We start from the raw sequence: 18,660 nt of genomic DNA on the forward strand, positions 1-18,660 counted from the left end.
ACATGGATAACAATGCTAAGCAGCAGGTATTGGAATACAAACAGTGCAACAACACATGTAGACAGACATTACTCACAGGCATATATTATTGATCCTTTGCAAAAACACAGTTGATGAACAGTCGCTTTAAATAGTTAAAAATATGTTTATGTTTGTCTTAATAACAGTTTAAGGCTGCACCCTTGTGGCCAAGTTATTAATTACAGCCTAGGGTTAAACCCTTTTTCAACCCCCTCAGCTGGCTTTATTTTGATGTTACACTTATATTACTGTGTCGTGTTTCAATTGCATCATAACTGTACAACCACATAGATAGTGTTAAAAGAAAGTACAGAAACAGAAAAAAGAATTAGTATGAGTGCAGACAGTAGACCAGCGTCTGACGAATGACGGACCATTAAAAAAAAATGTCAGACACCACCCTCTAGGGGTAGCAGAATGTTGGTGGAAAAATATACTGACATAGAACCGACAATGACGCAAAGGGGGCGGGGACGTAGATAGATAGATAGATAGATAGATAGATAGATAGATAGATAGATAGATAGATAGATAGATAGATAGATAGATAGATAGATAGATAGATAGATAGATAGATAGATAGATAGATAGATAGATACCGGGTATTGGTGTCAAAAAAGTTGGTGTAAAAAAAAGAAAAACATCAAAAAACGTTTGGGAGTGAATGAGTTAAAAAAAAACGTAAAAATATGTCTTTTATATTGAATGAGTTCACCTCCACTAACAACCCAAGCTAAACCTAAACATTAAGAGTCAAGTAGGATCACTCTAAAAGACTTTTCTTGCCACCTATTACCACTTTCCTTTTAACCAGTGCTTTGGCGCCACCTCGTGGCATCTCACTGTGCATTCCACTCTCATAAGCGAGTAAAAATAATACCGGGAGAGCCCGGGAATAAAAGGCTTCTTTTCGTCTTTAGTGACTCACTGTATAAAAGCCGCTAATGTGCACGGGCAGACGAATCGGTCACAAAGTCTTACAGCGAGTTTAGTATGACTCATATCCTTTTCAAATTCATGCAAATATTACCGTAAAGACGTTTGCTCACCCCACACCTACTTGACATTCCGCTTTCAAGTTTCACCGCAACATTGTTTCTCGCTTGCACCGTAACGGTGGATGGATGCCACACCGGATCCAGATGGGCCGGAAGTTACTTTCAGGTACCCCCCCCCTCGACTAACATCGGGGAGTTCTCTTGATCAGAAGTGCTCCCGTCAGAGCATCCCGACTGTTCCCCGCCTTTGATCAGAGCAAAGCTACCGAGAGCAAGTGGAAAGCTCAAGCTGAGCTCTAAAAACGGCGCTCACTCTCGGCCTTTCTAGTTCGGGTAAATCCCCCCCCCCCCCCCCCCCCCCCCGCCCCCCTTGAAAAAGCGCGGATTAAAAACGGGGGAAGTGTTACACAATCTAGTGGATATCTGATAAGAGGCGCGCTATGTCAAGTTCGAGGCGGCCGTGCTGATGACACACAAACAAAAAAAAATAAGATGTGCCAACAAATGTGAAGCAGTTTAGATTTATTTTACATGTCAAATTTACAGTGCTTTATATAAGCTTCTGACCTAGATTTCTTTTAAGGCGAAGAATACTACTGTGCTAATTGAATAACCGGCCGATAAGTTAAAATTTTAATTCGTGTCCAGTTCAGGACTTTAACACCTAAAGTATCGTAAATTTCAGACTATAAGGCGCTATTTTCTTCTCATGCTTTGAACCCTGAGGCTTTTTGTTGCTGTTATTTTAAGCCACCAGGGGGCAATCTGCCGGTAAACAAATGAGACAGAAGAAGACGCTATCCAAGTATTGATTTTCAGTTTGAACTGCTATTTTACTCGCCATCAGGGGGCACTATCCACTAGTAAGCAAAATCGGGTGTGTTACTGTTGTGTTGGTGCAGTACTCTATCAATCAGTGTGCGTTATATTGGTGCTGCTCTTATTGTTTAATGATCCGGTCTACTTTATAATCTGAAAAACACGCTAATCCCTTTATCGCTTGATTACCTAATCAATTAGTACTGTAATAATTTCAGTAATTTATTACATTAAGTATTTGATTACTTTAGTACTTAATTTAGTACCATCCATTTTTAGAACCTCCTTTAGGCCAAAGACTTTAGTACCTGAAACAATCAATTACTAGTCCTAAAGAAATTGATTAAGGTAATCAATTACTAGTGTTAAAGCAATTAAATACATTAGTATTTTAGTACCTAAAGTGATAACTTTAGTACTTCATGACCTAAGGTAATGGACACAAATACTTAGGTCAGGCCTCGGAACGATATAATTATCTTACAAGACTTAGATCATAATGTATTTCGAAACACATATTTGATTCACTTTACAGGGTCTTTAAATTTATGCATGGCCCATTTGCTAAATTAAATGATCGTATTTCATCCACAAGTGCTCATAAACAATCAAAATCTTACATGAATGGCTCTCAGAGAGAAAAGCGAAGAGCAAAAGCATCAAATTCAAAACAATGGTCAGTCTTGTTTGGAACACTTAAACGTCAATTTGCATTTTTTTCATTTAGACTAAAATATGCCGAAGCGTTATGTGAGCCGGCTGACATTTTAAGTCATGCACAACGCAGTTAGCATTTTGTGTCGTCTCCTTTACGATCTGTTTTTGTACTTTTGAAGGCTGATTGGACCCTGTGTTCCTTTTGGATATGAATAAACATGATGTTCCGCAGACAAAACAGACGCTTTGCTCAGACACTGCCGAAGCCTCATAAAATTCAGACAAGTATTCTGACTCAGAGAGAGTAAGGGTACTCTTATTTTTCACATTATTAGGTACAGGTAAATATAAATAATACACAATATTGTATATATATATATGTGGGGGTGCACTTCAAAGGGTGTACGTGAAATTTTAATGGTGTTTCTGTAGGTGTTAGCAAATCTAATTTTACACTCTTTTTTTAAAATTGGGAACAGTTACGTTTGTGTTTTCAAATTAAGAGCAAATTGATTGGAACAGGAAGTAACTTGCTGCTCCTTTGCAAAACATTTGCAATTTTTTCCCCCGAAGCTGATTTGGCTATTTTTCGTTCATATTACAAAATGATACAGTCTTCGGTGTATTTATATAATTTTTAAAGATAATGACACGTAGTCACCGCAGCGAGTGGGGATTTCCTCTTTCATTGGTATAGGCCAGTGTTTCTCAAATATTTTTTTTATTACTGTCTAAAATAGTAAGAGCACAACATCACTATTAATCATAAAACATTACTAAGAAATCAAAAAACATATCAAGTTTTTTTTCTTTTATGAAAAAAATTCAGCACATTTTTATACTTTACAAAATCATCTCACAGGCCGGATTAAACCGGCCCGCTGGCCATATGTTTGATACAAACCTTTAACCTGTATAAATGCTGTAAAAAAAAGTATTTAACAGTTGTTGAAAGTTGTTTTATTATTATTGATTTGATTTTTCTTTGCGTTTTCTTGTTTTTTTAGATAATAATCTTATTTATGCTCGGCAAAATGTTTTCTCTTTCCTTTGGTGGCTTTGCAAAATATAAGCACTGGTATAGTATGCAAATCTAGTTAAATGCAACCTGCATTTTGTTGCTTTGTTCTGCAAGACATTAATCTGATGACGTCGTTTCCCAACTTTTGTTTCCAAGTTTTTTCTTTGCGCAAATCGCACCTCGTCAAATGAAACGATCCGGGTGCGCAGAAAGAAACTTTAGCGACCAAGTCGGGCTTCTCTAACCCGCGCGCGACTTGCCTTTCTCAGCAGTTTGAGCACTTCGGCCGCTTGCTCGGACCTGTGCTCCCGGAGATGTCGCTGGATGTCGCGTATCCACGCCACGCGCTTGACGTACGGGCTGCGGTCGCGTTTACGCAGCATGGCCGGCAGCTTGTCCGATTTTGGCATCAATGAGGTAAGCAAACCGTCCCCTCCTCCTCCTCCTCCTCCCTTGTCGCCGTGCACCGGCGTTTCATTCCTCCGCCGCCGTCTCTTGCTCCATTTACTTTCCAAACGCAGAGTTCTGTGCCTGCTCAACTTGGAGCCCATCACTCCTGCGAGCGCGCCTTCCCCTTGTTTTGGTTTTTACGAGTCACCGCGAAGGCAGCCGAATCGCGATCCTTCCGCGCAAACGCATCCATGCCGAGTAAAGTTTGAGCGCCGCACGACGTGACAAAGATGCGGGAGCAGTCTGCGCGTGGAGGCGACGAGCCCCTCGTGCCCCTTCCTTTCCCTCGCATCCCGCGTGCACGCGCGTGTTGCTCTCAGCCAATGGGAAGAGCGCTCCCGGAACAGCTGCAGGATGGCCTGACCTCTCGCAACAAAACTAGACTGCATTACGCACGCGGCAAAGTCAATCGGAATTGATTTATTTATGAATTAGCAAGGATGCGATTGGATTCGTTCAGTACGACGAAACAAAACAAACAAACAAAAAAAACTCAAGCGGAATCAAGCAAACAAAAAAGGTAAACAAAAAATGCAAAAACCATACAGACAAAACAAAACAAACCGCATTCGCGATTGCCAGTTGTTTTTCATTTCTCTTAGATGCTCTTCTTTTTCATTTGTCCCGATATTTTTAATGAATTAGCAAGGATATAATTAGTTCTGTTTTGTAGGGTGGCCCCGAAGGGCCAAAAAAACTAAGGTAACAACCTCACACTTATTACAAAGGGCAAACCAAAATTACAATCGTAAACGCAAAAATTAGTTGAGAAATTCACATTACAGAAGTAATCAGAAACTTTAACCAAACTTTAGCTTAAACGCAGAATTAATCGATTAACTTTAGCCAGCAATAATTCGTCAAACTATGGTCTGGGGGCCATATGCGGCCTGTTAAACTTTTTAAAAAACATTCCTCTGCTCCTGGTCCGGACCTTTCTTCATATTTTCAAATTTGTGGATCCTCAAATCAAAATGTTTACCCACCCTTGCTTTAGATTCCAACGTAATTCATTTACTTACATGTATAAAGTAAGTAAATTACTTTAATACTTCATTCAAGCCATTGATGAGTTAAATCATCAAATTAAGCCATTTTAGGCGCCCCTTGAGCGAAAGACTTGAAAATTCTTTGAAAAGTTCTAAAAAGGTACCTAGGATTAAATATCTGAACTCAAAAAACGTAAAAATGTCTTTGGGATTGAATGATCTAATATTACTGAGTTACAGTAGTATTTGACTTATTCTTCTTCTTCATTTGTGTCTGCAAGATTTCCTTATACTGCCTCCTGGTGGCCAAAGATGGTATGCTAGAAGAAGCAAAACAATGAATTGGACCTCTAAACTAAACTCTTTACTATTTACATTAAATTTAGTAATGTTATTACTTGATTTTTTCATAAAATACTAAACCAAAGAGATATATTGCTTGTTCCGACGAGCAAATATTCATAGATAGATAAAGAGCACATTCATGCCGATTTGAAGCCTGCGATAAAAATTTGCACTGAAGGAGTTTGAAGGCCAGTCAGGGGGTGGGGGGGTGTCCAAGCTTTCACCCGATTGGCCCAGCTCAAGGTGGGAGGCACCTGATTGGCGCCAAGCTCTCGACCCAGTCGGACTCTTCCACCCTCTCTCCTCCCCTGGCGGCGGTTGGCGGATTTTCATTCCGGTGAGGATGCGCTTCGTTTACCGTTTTGTCGTCCGACCTTACCAAAGGCCAACGTGTGACGTCCGCGTCACTCGGTGGGCCGGAGAGTTAATCTTTGTCGCGGACGAGTTGAACACAAGTCACGCAGCTGAATGCCGATTCCTCTCGGGTTCTTAATGATTAATTCATGGGCACTGTGTCCTTCTGCTGGTCTGACGTCCGCCATGCGGGTAGACTGCAACAGTTGTTTGGGGGGGAACTGGCTTTGAGTTTGCATATCAAATTCCGCAACTATGATTACTCTTACCACAACGACTTAACACTATGTATAACTTTACAAACTTATACTGATCTTAACTGGTAAATACAAATAATAATACTACGAAACAATCACAACAATTACATTTAGAGAGCTATAAATGGGAACAGTACTGAAACTAGTAAATACATGAACTACTAATATTTGGACTAGAAATACTACCATTTTTATATTTCATTTTACATACCAATCCCCCTAAAATACTACAACTAAGAACTGATGCGAGTAGTACTAATACTCATGGTACTATTTTATAATTATAGCACTAAATACTTTCAGTATTATGATTAGTTTTATGATTTGTTTTTATGGTTTCGTATTATGATTAGGTGTTGATGATAAGGTGGATACTAATACCACTAAATACTGCTGCTAGTAATACTACTCACTACTTACTAAAAATAGCACTAAATACTTTCAGCATTATGATTACCTAATAATACCAGTACTACTGTGATTATCTTAGAACTCTTATGAACTGAATACTGATGCTAGTTGTAATACTTCTCACGGTACTATTTTATAATAATAGCACTAAATACTTTTAGTATTATGATTACTGCGACGATCTTACAAAGGTGGAAAAAACGCTGCTAGTAATACTACTTACTACTTACTAATAATAGCACTAAATACTTTTAGTATTATGATTACTAAATACCACAACTAAATACTGCTGCTAGTACTACTTCTACTACTATTCACCATACTACCTATTAATTATATTACCACATTTTTTTTGTAATATAATTACTAAATACTACTACTGGGATTATCCTACAAAAAAGGATAGAGTACGACATTAGATACTTATACCAATAAATACTACAGCAAAATACTGCTACTAGTACGACGACTACTACTACTACGTCTACTACTACTACTACTATTCATGGTACTAATTATAATAATAGCAATCAGTACTTTTAGTTTTATGACTGCCAAAAACTACTACTATTACTACCTTACAAAAATGGATCGAGTATTGACATTAGATACTAATACCATTAAATACTGCTGCCAGTGCTGCTCATATACTTGTACGACTACTACTACTCCCACCCCCATTTTATCGTTACGATTATTACTATAATATATGCACAGATAGAACTAGTAATTAACGTCACTTGTACTTCCATATAGAAATCTAACAAAATGTTGCTGCCATCACAACTACAGAAGCTTAGAAGAAAAACTGCAAACGCTGCTGAAAAGGAATCCAGTTGCATATGGTTTCCCGTCACGTTCAAAGTGATGAATTAATTTCAATTTGCCTGCGTCATGCGAGGCGGCGTCAGTGTTCTTCTGGCGATGTGCCTTTCATAAAGGTGTTTGACGGTGGGCCGGCTTAAGCTTTACGACTCCGGTGATAGTTACATATTGAAAAGCCAGAGTCAGCGAGCGTAGTATATCACCTGGTTTGCAGATTGCGGCCAACATATCGACGAGGAGCAAGCTTCTCGTTCCGGAGGACCCCCGCGCAAGTCAAGGTAAGACCAAATTCTCATCATTTGGAAGGCAAACAATTGAATCAGACTGTTGAGTTATGCTAGAACAGGAAAAAAAAAAGAAAAAAACTGTCAGAAAAGCTCAAGTAACAAAGTTACAAGAGGTTACATAATATGGCTGCCTGTATTTTTTAAAAATATTTAAGCCAAGTGAAATCACGTGAAAGGTTGTGACCAGCTCATCGACTGCCAGTTGGTACTGGGGACAAGAACCCAAAAAACGAATTCCACTTTACTTCATATTACAAATGGCAGAAAGTGCAACTGGGCAGAAAAGGGAGCCTTGCGGAACCCCACGTTAAAACATTTTCTCGGACCTAAAACCATCTACAAAAACTTAACGTGGTTATCGATAAAGCCAAAGTTGGGTGGCTCTGCCGACAAGGCATTTGACGTCAAAGGGAAAGCATTGAAAGTAGAATCTAGGGAGCTGAAATTTCACCCAGTTAATAACAACATATCAAAGTTCAACATGGCGCGACCACTGAGTTATCGCACTACTAGAGTGTGCCAACCCTTGGCTAAAATACGATGAAAATGATGTCGAAGAAAATAACCAAAAAATTGTCAAACTACTGCACGAGGGTTAAACATATATTTTTGATGTTCCATTATCAATTATTTTCTTCAGATTTCAACATTTTCAAAGGCTCCAAAATGGGGAAGTTGACGATTGTATTAGCGGTGACGCTGCTGCTGCTGGCGGCGGCGGCCATATTTGTGGGCGTCTTCTTTGGAGTGGGCAGGAAGACGCACGATCATGTGTACTTGAAGGCGGCCGTTGCAGCGGACGCCGGGCCGTGCTCGGTGATTGGCAGGTGAAGACGCACACACGCTCATTTGTATACTACTACAATAACTTCTACCTTCTACTTGAATCACTGTACGAGCAAATATTACTGCTAATCTTATATATATATATATATATATATATATATATATATATATATATATATAGGGAGCTGAAATTTCTAGCAGATGATTAAAACATGTAAAATTTCAAAATGCAACGATTTTGACATTTCTATGTGATTGCAGCTAGATGTGCAAGATTTTGTTTACAAAAATAATTATTTTCCAAAGTTTGGACCATATAAAACTATAAAAGTTACAATTTTTAGATGCATTTTCATAGGATTTATTACATTGATTTTCCTGTGATTTTTGCAACATTCCATTCTAAAAACTGTAAAAACTATTACAAAAAAAAACAACCACAAAACATGCTTGCAAAACGTTTCTCTGTATGCTATTTCAGGCTGTATTTAGAGTGAAAGTTGTTCGATGCAAATTTGCGACAATCATCATCAAGGGATTTAATTGGATCACTACTTGTATTCACCACTATTACTACTTCTGTGAATTCCACCCAGTCATCCAATTGCTATTTCTTGCTCAGGCTGAAGCCAATTTCTGCCAAGTGTGAGCAGAAAAAGACCAATCTGGGTTAGCCGCCTGTCAATCACATATAAAAAGACAGACAAGCCTTCAGTCCGTGGTAAAAATTAAACCAACTCAGCCTGCATAGAAGTCAAGCAAAGGAAGCATCCCTGACTGCTTTTAATCTCCGTACGCGACTCTATTCACACACATTCATTAACCCAGCTCAGGCTTAGCTATACTTGTACCATAAGCGGTATATACAGTACTGTACTGTAGATGTACTCATTCGCCACAATAATCTAATGACATCCAGCAGATTCGCAATGGAAGATCTAAATATATGCATCACACACACAAGACTTTCCCTGAGAGGATGAGCCAGCCCTTTGTCACGCTTGCGTGACTTATATGGAAAGTGTACGGGGCTTAACATCCGACTCGGGGAACATGTAAATGACTTACGCATGCATGCAACAGCTGCAAAATGCGCACGGCCAATCGTGTGTAACCCCACATTTGTGCAGGAATTCATTTCTAGCGTCGTTGTAATTTCGTCAATACAATCGTGCGGTTCACCTTTGCTATTTTGCGCGTTTTTTGTGAGCGTTATGTCGCCGGTAGACGACAAAACGCGTGACTCCAAGCCAGCGAGTAAAGTTGGCTTGTTGTCTGGTCAACTAATCGTTTCTAGCAATAGCATGTAAGGAACGGTGAAATTGTTGTGGTGTGTTTTCACAAAAAAAATCGCTTAATCTCTCAGAGATTAATTTGGATTTATTGAGGAAAATGTGAATCTGACTGGAAATGACCATTTTGGGATATACTTATATTCATATACAGTACATCGTATAAAGTACATAGTATACATCCTGTAAAAAAATAATAAGTATCTATACTGAATATAAAGTTATAAAGAGAGAGAGCGTATATTACTATTATTTACCTGTAGCTAATCATGTGAAAAAAAAAAAAATTATATATATAATTTTTTTTTCACATGATTAGCTCAAAAAAAAATAAAAAAATATATATATATATATATATATATTTTTTTTTTTTTCACATGATTAGCTCAAAAAAATATATATATATCTATATATATATATATATATATATATATATATATATATAATAGATATATATATATATATTTTTTTTTTTTCACATGATTAGCTACAGGTAAATAATAGTAATATACGCTCTCTCTCTTTATATCTTTATATATAAAGATATCATTGTATTAAAAAAAAACAGCAACAAATTTGAAAAAAAATTTTTTTATATATATATATATATATTTTTTTTTTTTTCACATGATTAGCTCAAAATATATATATATTTTTTTTTGAGTTAATCATGTGAAAAAAAAATATATATATATATATATAATTTTTTATTTTTTTTCAAATTTGTTGCTGTTTTTTTTTTTTTTTTTAATACAATGAGATGAGCCCCCCGCCAAAAATCATCCGAACAACCGCACCTCGAAAGTTTTCCCAATCGCGTCTCGCGTTTCTCAAGGCACCATTGCGTTTCTGAAAGAAATATCCCATCTCAACAGTGACACACTGAAGAAAGGAGGCTCGGCAGTGGATGCCTCCATCGCCGCCTTGCTCTGTGTGGGCCTGATGAACGCTCACAGTATGGGCATCGGGGGAGGGCTTTTCATCACCATCTACAACGCAACAAGCGGTACGCTGCCAATTCACCTTCAACGCCTTCACCTAATAACTCGCTCGCACATGCTGCGCGCCCATAATAATGACGCTCCTCTGCAACTCACGCAGGCACAGCGGAAACTATCGACGCTCGGGAGACGGCGCCTCGCAACGCAACAGAGAATATGTTTGGAAACAGCACTGATTTGTCCCAGAAAGGTCATTTGGCTTTTCCAAGAACTCAAACTTGAGGTTGATGAAACCATTTGTAATACCGATGCCGTCAGCAAGCTCATCTGGATTAAACCGGCATATACATGAGTGAATATCACAGCAAAGCTCTGATGTCATGCGTACTATAATGTAGTACATATAGTAAGTCGCATACTACTTGCACAAGGTATTATGCACCCATGTGTACCGTAAAGGGCACTATACACAAAACCACTCTTAATATTGATAAAAAATGTATCTACATACACATAATTTGATATGTACTTGTATAGACATGTTCTTATAAGTATGTACACTACGCTATATTTATGGACATACGCACACATGTACATATACACACACACTCGACCATATATACCCACATACAAATATGTCTACATACATAAATACTCCCAGACGAATGCATATACATTTATATAACCACAAACTACGTAAACGTAGGCATGCCCACGCACATACGTGCACGTACCCACGATGCATACGTACTGGTACCCACAAATATATTTATAAAGTACGTACCCAGACCCACACACACACACGTATTCATACCTACTCATACCCACACACACATATTTATATATGTACCCACAAACACGTATGTAGACGTACCCACACAAGTACCTATAAGTATGCATACATTACCTATATGTAAGCATACCAAACACGTACCTATATGTACGCATACACACAAATGTACCGATATGTACCAATACGACAAATACTTAAATGTACCCGTACCCCCCCACACACACACACGCATTCATGGATACAAATCCATACCCACACACGTATGTATATGTACCCGCACCCTCACACAAGTACGTATCCGCACCTACACATGTACAGTACCTATTTGTAAGCATACACACACAAGTACCTATAGATACACATACCCACAACTCACACAAATATGTATAGGTACGTAAATACTCCCACACAAATACATATACATTTATATAACCACACCCGTAGTTATACGCACACTTACACACTCCTGCGTATATGTAAATATGCATAAATATACGCATGATCATGTATATAAATATACACATTAATTTGTGCGTATTATACATGTATATGTATCCACATATACATATAATATGCATGCAAACATACTTTTACCTTTATACACACTTACTCGTACATATACACACATAAATAAACATGTATTTCATAAGTAAAAGTACGCGTGTACATATATACATGCATTTTTATGCATTATGTGTACAAATAAATATCCAGTATACACATATATGCATACACGTGTATACACGCATTAGTTGAGGCCATAGGCAGGTCGCCTTCAGAACGCTCGCACTTGTTTTACTGTCATGACAACAGAATTCTTAATTGCGAAAAAAAACGATGCCGTAAAATAATGCAAACAAAAGATCATATCTCATGCGAGGAACATTTTGCTCTGTGATAGAGTTCGTTCTGCCAAGAAAGGGCGTGATTATAACAAGCTGTTCCAACTTTTATCATTTGTTGATGCTCCTATCGTTCATCCTTCACATAATTAGGCAATAAAGAGATCCGTCTCGGTGGTTTTATCGCGTGCTAGGAGGATTATCCATCGCCGTTCCGGGAGAGATTCGAGGTTACGAGCTGGCGCACAAGCGGCACGGCAAACTTCCTTGGAAGGATTTGTTCCAGCCCAGCATCCATCTGGCGGAGCGCGGATTCCCCTTAGGCCGGGCGCTGGCCTCGGCTCTGGCCCGACATAAGGCCACCGTCGTCAACGATTCGGCTTTGTGGTGAGACCCCGAAACGCGGTGGTTGAGAAATATTCATCGGATTTTCAAACGAAAACGTTGCTTGTCTGGCAGTGAAGTTTTCTGCAAAAGCGGCGGCGGGGTCTTGGAAGAAAACGACACGGTGACCTTTCCCAAGCTTGCGGAAACTTACAGGAGGATTGCAGAAGGGGGCGCCGAGGCCTTCTACCATGGCCAGATTGCAAAGAATCTGGTGGCTGATATTCAGGCTGCAGGTATTCAATACGGTTTTGGACACGTGAGGTGTAAAACAATTTAAGGAAGGTTTGACGTGGGAGTGGAACCATTTGAGTCGGTTCTTTACAGCTCAGTTTGAAAGATTATAAAAAGGTTTTTCTCCTCGTTTTCATGTCATTATTATCCTAAGATGTAACGTATTTTACCGCACCATACGGCGAACCGTATTATTAGGCGCAGTCTCGATTATAGGGTCTATTTTTTTTACTTAACTCAGACCATATTATATTATTCAATCCCAAAGACGTATTTTTACGTTTTTTTTTCTTGTTTTTTTTTTTTAAAATGTTCTTTCAATCCAATATACTTATTTACATGTGTTCTTTTCAATTTGTTTTCAGCATTTGGCTAAAGAAATGTCCAAAAATTGTCATTTTTTTGTTTGTTTTTTTACAATTACACACTATTCAAACGATTGGGTTAAATAGAACCTAATTAAGGGTCAAAAAAGGGTCAATCCAACACAGCATTTGAGTCAGTTTGACCCAACTTTTTGTGCAATCATGAAGTAAAGGTGGATTTCTATAATAAACTTTAAAAATTGGCTTTTTACATATAAAACTTTGGCACAAATTTTGGACCATTTTGGGTCATTTTTCATCTGTTTTCAGAGTCGAAAATAAATACATTCAAACCATCTCTCCAAAATAAATACGGAGAATGTTTTCTCGATTCGTCTCTCTGTTATGAAAATCAACAAAATAAAGACTTTTTTTTGGGGGCAAATCTACTCATAATTCATATCTTAGTTCTAAGCAAGAATGGAACAAAAATACGTTATTTTTATTGTTATATACATTTTGTCGTAATCGGACGATTAACTGGTGATCCTTTTTTATTTCCTGCCAAATATCGCAAAATCGCAAACTCTTCTTGTCCTATTTTCTGCAAATGTTAATAATACGATGGCTGCGTCTAATTAAAACGCATTTTTACCTCCGAGAAATATTTCATCGTTCTTGATCGTGTCTTCAAATCAACACCCGGCAAACCGCTCCCCTCTCCCCGCCGTCTAATTTTACTGGCGTGACGGATTTGTATCCCAGATCGAGTCCAAGTGCGTTGACGGTGTTTGTCTCTGGCCCGCATAGGCGGAATCATCACAATGGAGGATCTGAGAGATTATGCGCCCGTCTTGGATGAGAAGCCTTTGAGCGTGAACGTGGGCGAGTACACCATGGCAGTTCCCAACGCCCCCGCCAGCGGCCCTGTGCTCTCGCTGATACTAAACATCTTGAATGGTAAACCTTGGATGCTCCGTCCCAAAAAAAGCATCTCGAGTGGGAGAGGACGCGCTTTCATGATTTTTGCCAGCCGCTCGCTCTCTTGAAAGGGGAAAAAGGAAAAAGTGGCAGCAAAATTCTGCTCTTAAAATGTGAGATGTGCTTGGGAATCAGACTTAAAAAGGTATAAAGTCGCTTAAAGTCATGGCAGGGACAGTGTTTTTTCTTTTCAAATTAAGAGCAAATTAATTGGAACATGCAAGCCTGGTTTTTTCGTGTGTGTGGGGGGCATACATCATTAAGAAAAGGTTAAGAATATTATCAACATCCATAAAAGAAACATTTTGTGCTGCTACTTTGTTTTTTTTTCCATGAAAATCCTTTCACTCATTTTGTAAAAAAATGTTCTTTGATGCATTTAGGTGTCAATGGTGGCAAAAACAGCACTCTATAAAAGGCTAGGACAGCGGTGTACAAACTGTGGCCTGGGGGCCAATTGCGACCAGTAAAAAAATATGTAATAATAAACAAATTATTGCCATACTGAAGAGGTTTTTCAAATAAGAAACATTCAAAAATATATATAAATTGTAGTTATTTAGGAATAAAATAATAGTCAAAATACACATTTTTCTCTCCAATTTCACAAGCAAAATAAGTCTCATCCACTTTGTCAAGGTTTGCTTAATAATCCTTTCAAAATTGTATATTTAAAAACCTTAATTATATTTTAGTTGAATATATTTTTTGGACCCCACTGCTCAACATTCTGATTTTTTTTCTGCTCCAAGTTGAGAGCAAAAAAAAAGCTTGCAAAATGTTGCCTTGGGTTTCTTGCAGAACACCGCCTGAAAAGATGAAAACATGTGCCTCATGACAGAATGAGAAGAAGAGATGAGTTTCTGAAGTCATTAATTTCATGGAATCTTCTTTTTACTCTGACTGGGCCACCCGCTCGCTGGGGTTCATGCGTAAACTTTAATCTTGCCAATTCGGCTCTAATTGGACACAGTCCAGCTGGCGGCGGCCAGCGGGCCAAATTTTTATCCTGCGTCAGACATCAGAATGAAGCAGAATGAAGATAAACACGATTTAACTATTATAGTAAATACCTGATTGATTGACTATCATTGAAATAATAATAATAATGACAGGGATTATTTAAGATGATTTGAAAACTGTCATTTCCTCCAAAATATTAAAGGTCTCTTTTGAGCACAAACGTTTTCTCGGCAGGGTACAACTTGACGTCCGACAGCGTTTCCGGCACCGAGAAGAAGATCCTGACGTACCATCGCATCACCGAGGCCTTTCGCTTCGCCTACGCGAAGAGGACCTTGCTCGGAGATCCTGCCTTCCTCAACATCACCGATGTAAGGACCCTGACGACCATTCTGAGCTTCTCCCATTCTTTAAAATATATTTTTTAAAAAACGTTAAAAAATGAATGGATAGCGCAGAAGCTGAAAGATTTTTTTAAATATTTTATATATATTTATATTACATATATATATATATATATACATACTTATACATACATTCATACATACATACATATACATACATACATACATATACATACACATATATATATATATATATATATATATATATATATATATATATATATATATAATTTAATATATATTTTACACGCATTTTTATACTGTTTAAATCAAGGATTATATATATATATATATATATATATATATATTTAATTTAATATATATTTTATACGCATTTTAATACTGTTTAAATCAAGGATTATATATATATATATATATATATATATATATATATATATAAATATATTTAATTTAATATATATTTTATACGCATTTTTTATACTGTTTAAATAAAGGATTTTATTATATATATATATATATATATATATATATATATATATATATATATATAAATCCTTTGTATAAGCAGTATAAAAAATGCGTATAAAAAAATTATATATACATATACAGTGTATATATATATATATATATATATATATATATAAAATCCTTTGTATAAGCAGTATAAAAAATGCATATAAAAAATTATATATACATATACAGTGTATATTATATATATATATATATATATATATATATATATATATATATATATATATATGGATTTGGTGTTATAAATATTGAGCTGGTATAACTTTATGCGATTTAGATTTCCCTTGTAAAAATGGATTTCAAAACGTTGAAACCTCTTTTCGTCTCCATCACAAAGCTCATCGTCAACATCACGTCGCAGCCGTACGCCGACGAGCTCCGATCGAAGATCACAGACTGGACGACTCACAACGTGAGCTACTACGAACCCGAATTTTACCTCCCCGACAATCACGGCACGTCGCACCTGTCCGTGGTGGCGGCGGACGGCAGCGCCGTGGCGGCCACCAGCACCATTAACCAATAGTACGACCTCTTTGCGATGCTTTGAACCAGCGTGAGTGTGCTTTTAACGTTCTTTTGCTCGGCAGTTTGGGCTCCAAAGTCATGTCCAGGTCGACTGGGATCCTCCTCAACAACGAGATGGATGACTTCAGCTCCCCACTCATCACAAACGGTTTCGGGGTGCCTCCCTCGCCGAATAACTTCATCAGGCCAGGTTCGTTGCAGGCTTATAACTTTGGCAGCTAGCATTTTTATTACAGTGGACCCCGTGTTACAGCGTCCCTGGCTTACGTTATTTTCATGTTGCGATGTAGAATACTGAGTTTTTTTCATCCCCTCTTTAAGGTATTTTCCCCGCATTGCGACAAAAACAACTGTCATGACCCTAGGGGCTTGGCCGTATTTGTGTTGTTTTACCTCCATGTGCTGGCGTTTTTAGGTAGTTGCACTTATTTACTAATGCAGACAATTTGCTTCCATGCAACGCGTGACTACAATGCTGGTCTGCTATTGGTCGGCCTCACTCGTTTCAAAATGGCGGAACGGTAAAGCTTTGTTCTATCGTGAGTGGTTACAAAAGCGTATTTATCGTGCATTTTACTGGTTAATTCAAAGTTGAATGGGTTAGCCATGGCTCCCAAGATTGCTTGTGATGTTAAAGAGAGAAATGAGAAGATGATTTAAACGAAACGAAGCTGGAGATCAAGAAATCCGAAGCTAGCGTAGCCAGGGCTACGCTAAATAGGGAATATGGGCATAAAAGATACGGTTGGGTTACATCAAAACTGAGTCCTCTACGGTTTCATGCTGTTGAAAGGAAAAAGGCCGATGTCTTCCATGTGTCCAACCATCCTCTTCGACAAAAAAGGCCGGGTCAAGATGGTGGTGGGCGGTTCCGGTGGTACCAAGATCACAACCTCCATTGCTCAGGTAAGTGGACTTTAGCGATTTTGAACAATTCATTTGGTAAGATTGGTGCTTGTGCGGGTCAGTCCAAATGGTCATTTCAAAAACTCTGCTTGGTTGTAATAATCGTGAGCCTCCTAGGTAATCTTGAAGGCGCTGTTCTTCGATTACGACCTGAAGAAAGCCGTGTCCGATCCGAGGCTCCACAACCAGCTGAGTCCCAACACCACTGTGGCCGAGCCGGACTTTGACAAAGTGAGGCGGAGCTGTACTGTCCTTCCAGGGCTAATGCGCGGAGAGCTGGCGTCTTTTGGGGCCAGTTTGGTTCTTATTTAACTCTTGTGGAAATTTTTTAACCAATTCGGATTTTTTGATGTGAGATCTCAAAAGGAAAAGCATACAAAAAATAAATAAACAAAAAAAAACACTAGGTGGCTAAAATACTGTGGCTAAATTCTTGCCAACGGGAGATTGAGAGGTACACGCTATAGGTGTCAAATTTAGCCCATGTCGGGCTCATTTACTGCCATTCAAAATTGGGCATATTGTCAATTTTGGACATATTGAAACCCAATGTTTTATCATGCATTTCCTCCGATTTTTGCATTAATCATTTCAACGGCAACTCACGAGCTGGACGCAATAGAAACTTTTGTGTTGACACCCCAAAACCAGCGGGTGGCCAACTTATGACATTTGCAAGCCCTTCAATGACTTCCATGATCGGCTTAGCCTGGATTCCCATAATGCAAAAGTCTTCAAAAATAATTATGACGTAATAAATATTCCCATTTCAATTTTCTAAATATATAATGTAGTTACTTTTGCTATTATCGCATTTTCGCAACAAGCTTCTGTTTTCTTGACAGAACGTCATGGAGGGTCTGGCGGAGAAAAACCATGTGACGCAATTCCTCAAGTCAACGGGAGCCGTGGTGCAGGCGGTGGTCCGCTATGAGGACGGACTCCACGCAGAATCGGATCCTCGCAAGTGGGCGTACGCGGCGGGCTACTGAGCTCGCCGGCGTGATTAAAGACTCACGGGACTACTGCCAGTTGTTTTTGCACCAAACACATTTTTCGATTGTCTATTTTTTTGTATCTCAAACACAAAAATCGAACTTCCTCCCGGCGTCTGCCGTATTTTGTCATCAATTTATCATCCTGCCGACTTTGTAAACGAGCGACAGTGAATGTTTGAAGCGGAGCCCGCGTCCGACCTTTTGTCCGATCATAAAAGTGTACGATCCCATGCTATTTATGAAGGCCTTTTTGTAAATCATTAGCATTGTCGAGTCATTTCTGTGCATTAAAAGATGCTACTGACATATCCGCATGATCACCTGCTTTTTATAGGACGAAAGTTTTGCCAGAATTATTTCCAAATTAACAGTGTGCA

General features: G+C 38.4%; 2 protein-coding genes across 3 annotated transcripts in view; one reads left to right on the top strand and one right to left on the bottom strand.

Annotated features, from left to right (window-relative positions):
• Nucleotides 1-1,270, bottom strand: part of LOC148411932 (leucine-rich repeat-containing protein 75A-like) — a 26,633-nt gene extending 25,363 nt beyond the window's left edge. The window contains exon 1 of the mRNA XM_088435283.1: nt 1,071-1,270. Within this exon, the coding sequence (XP_088291409.1) occupies nt 1,071-1,088 (18 nt within the window). The 5' untranslated portion in view covers nt 1,089-1,270. The remainder of the gene's footprint in view (nt 1-1,070) is intronic.
• The window catches only part of LOC148411933 (glutathione hydrolase 1 proenzyme-like), a 21,874-nt gene extending 3,285 nt beyond the window's left edge, over nt 1-18,589 (top strand). The window contains exons 2-15 of one of the 2 annotated variants that reach the window (XM_088435281.1): nt 3,786-3,933; nt 7,362-7,425; nt 8,075-8,261; nt 10,388-10,518; nt 10,614-10,703; nt 12,283-12,475; nt 12,548-12,708; nt 13,822-13,971; nt 15,190-15,326; nt 16,189-16,376; nt 16,442-16,569; nt 17,173-17,285; nt 17,403-17,516; nt 18,131-18,589. In XM_088435281.1, the coding sequence (XP_088291407.1) occupies nt 3,786-3,933; nt 7,362-7,425; nt 8,075-8,261; nt 10,388-10,518; nt 10,614-10,703; nt 12,283-12,475; nt 12,548-12,708; nt 13,822-13,971; nt 15,190-15,326; nt 16,189-16,376; nt 16,442-16,569; nt 17,173-17,285; nt 17,403-17,516; nt 18,131-18,277 (1,951 nt within the window). In that variant the 3' untranslated portion in view covers nt 18,278-18,589. Of the gene's footprint in view, nt 1-3,785; nt 3,934-5,570; nt 5,638-7,361; nt 7,426-8,074; nt 8,262-10,387; nt 10,519-10,613; nt 10,704-12,282; nt 12,476-12,547; nt 12,709-13,821; nt 13,972-15,189; nt 15,327-16,188; nt 16,377-16,441; nt 16,570-17,172; nt 17,286-17,402; nt 17,517-18,130 lie in introns of those variants that run through there. The other variant, XM_088435282.1, reaches the window with a different exon arrangement.
• The last annotated feature ends 71 nt before the right edge of the window (nt 18,590-18,660 follow it).

This window comes from Hippichthys cyanospilos, chromosome 15, assembly GCF_059441005.1.
Source record: "Hippichthys cyanospilos isolate Australia breed blue-spotted pipefish chromosome 15, RoL_Hcya_1.0, whole genome shotgun sequence".
Classification (NCBI taxonomy): Eukaryota; Metazoa; Chordata; class Actinopteri; order Syngnathiformes; family Syngnathidae; genus Hippichthys; species Hippichthys cyanospilos.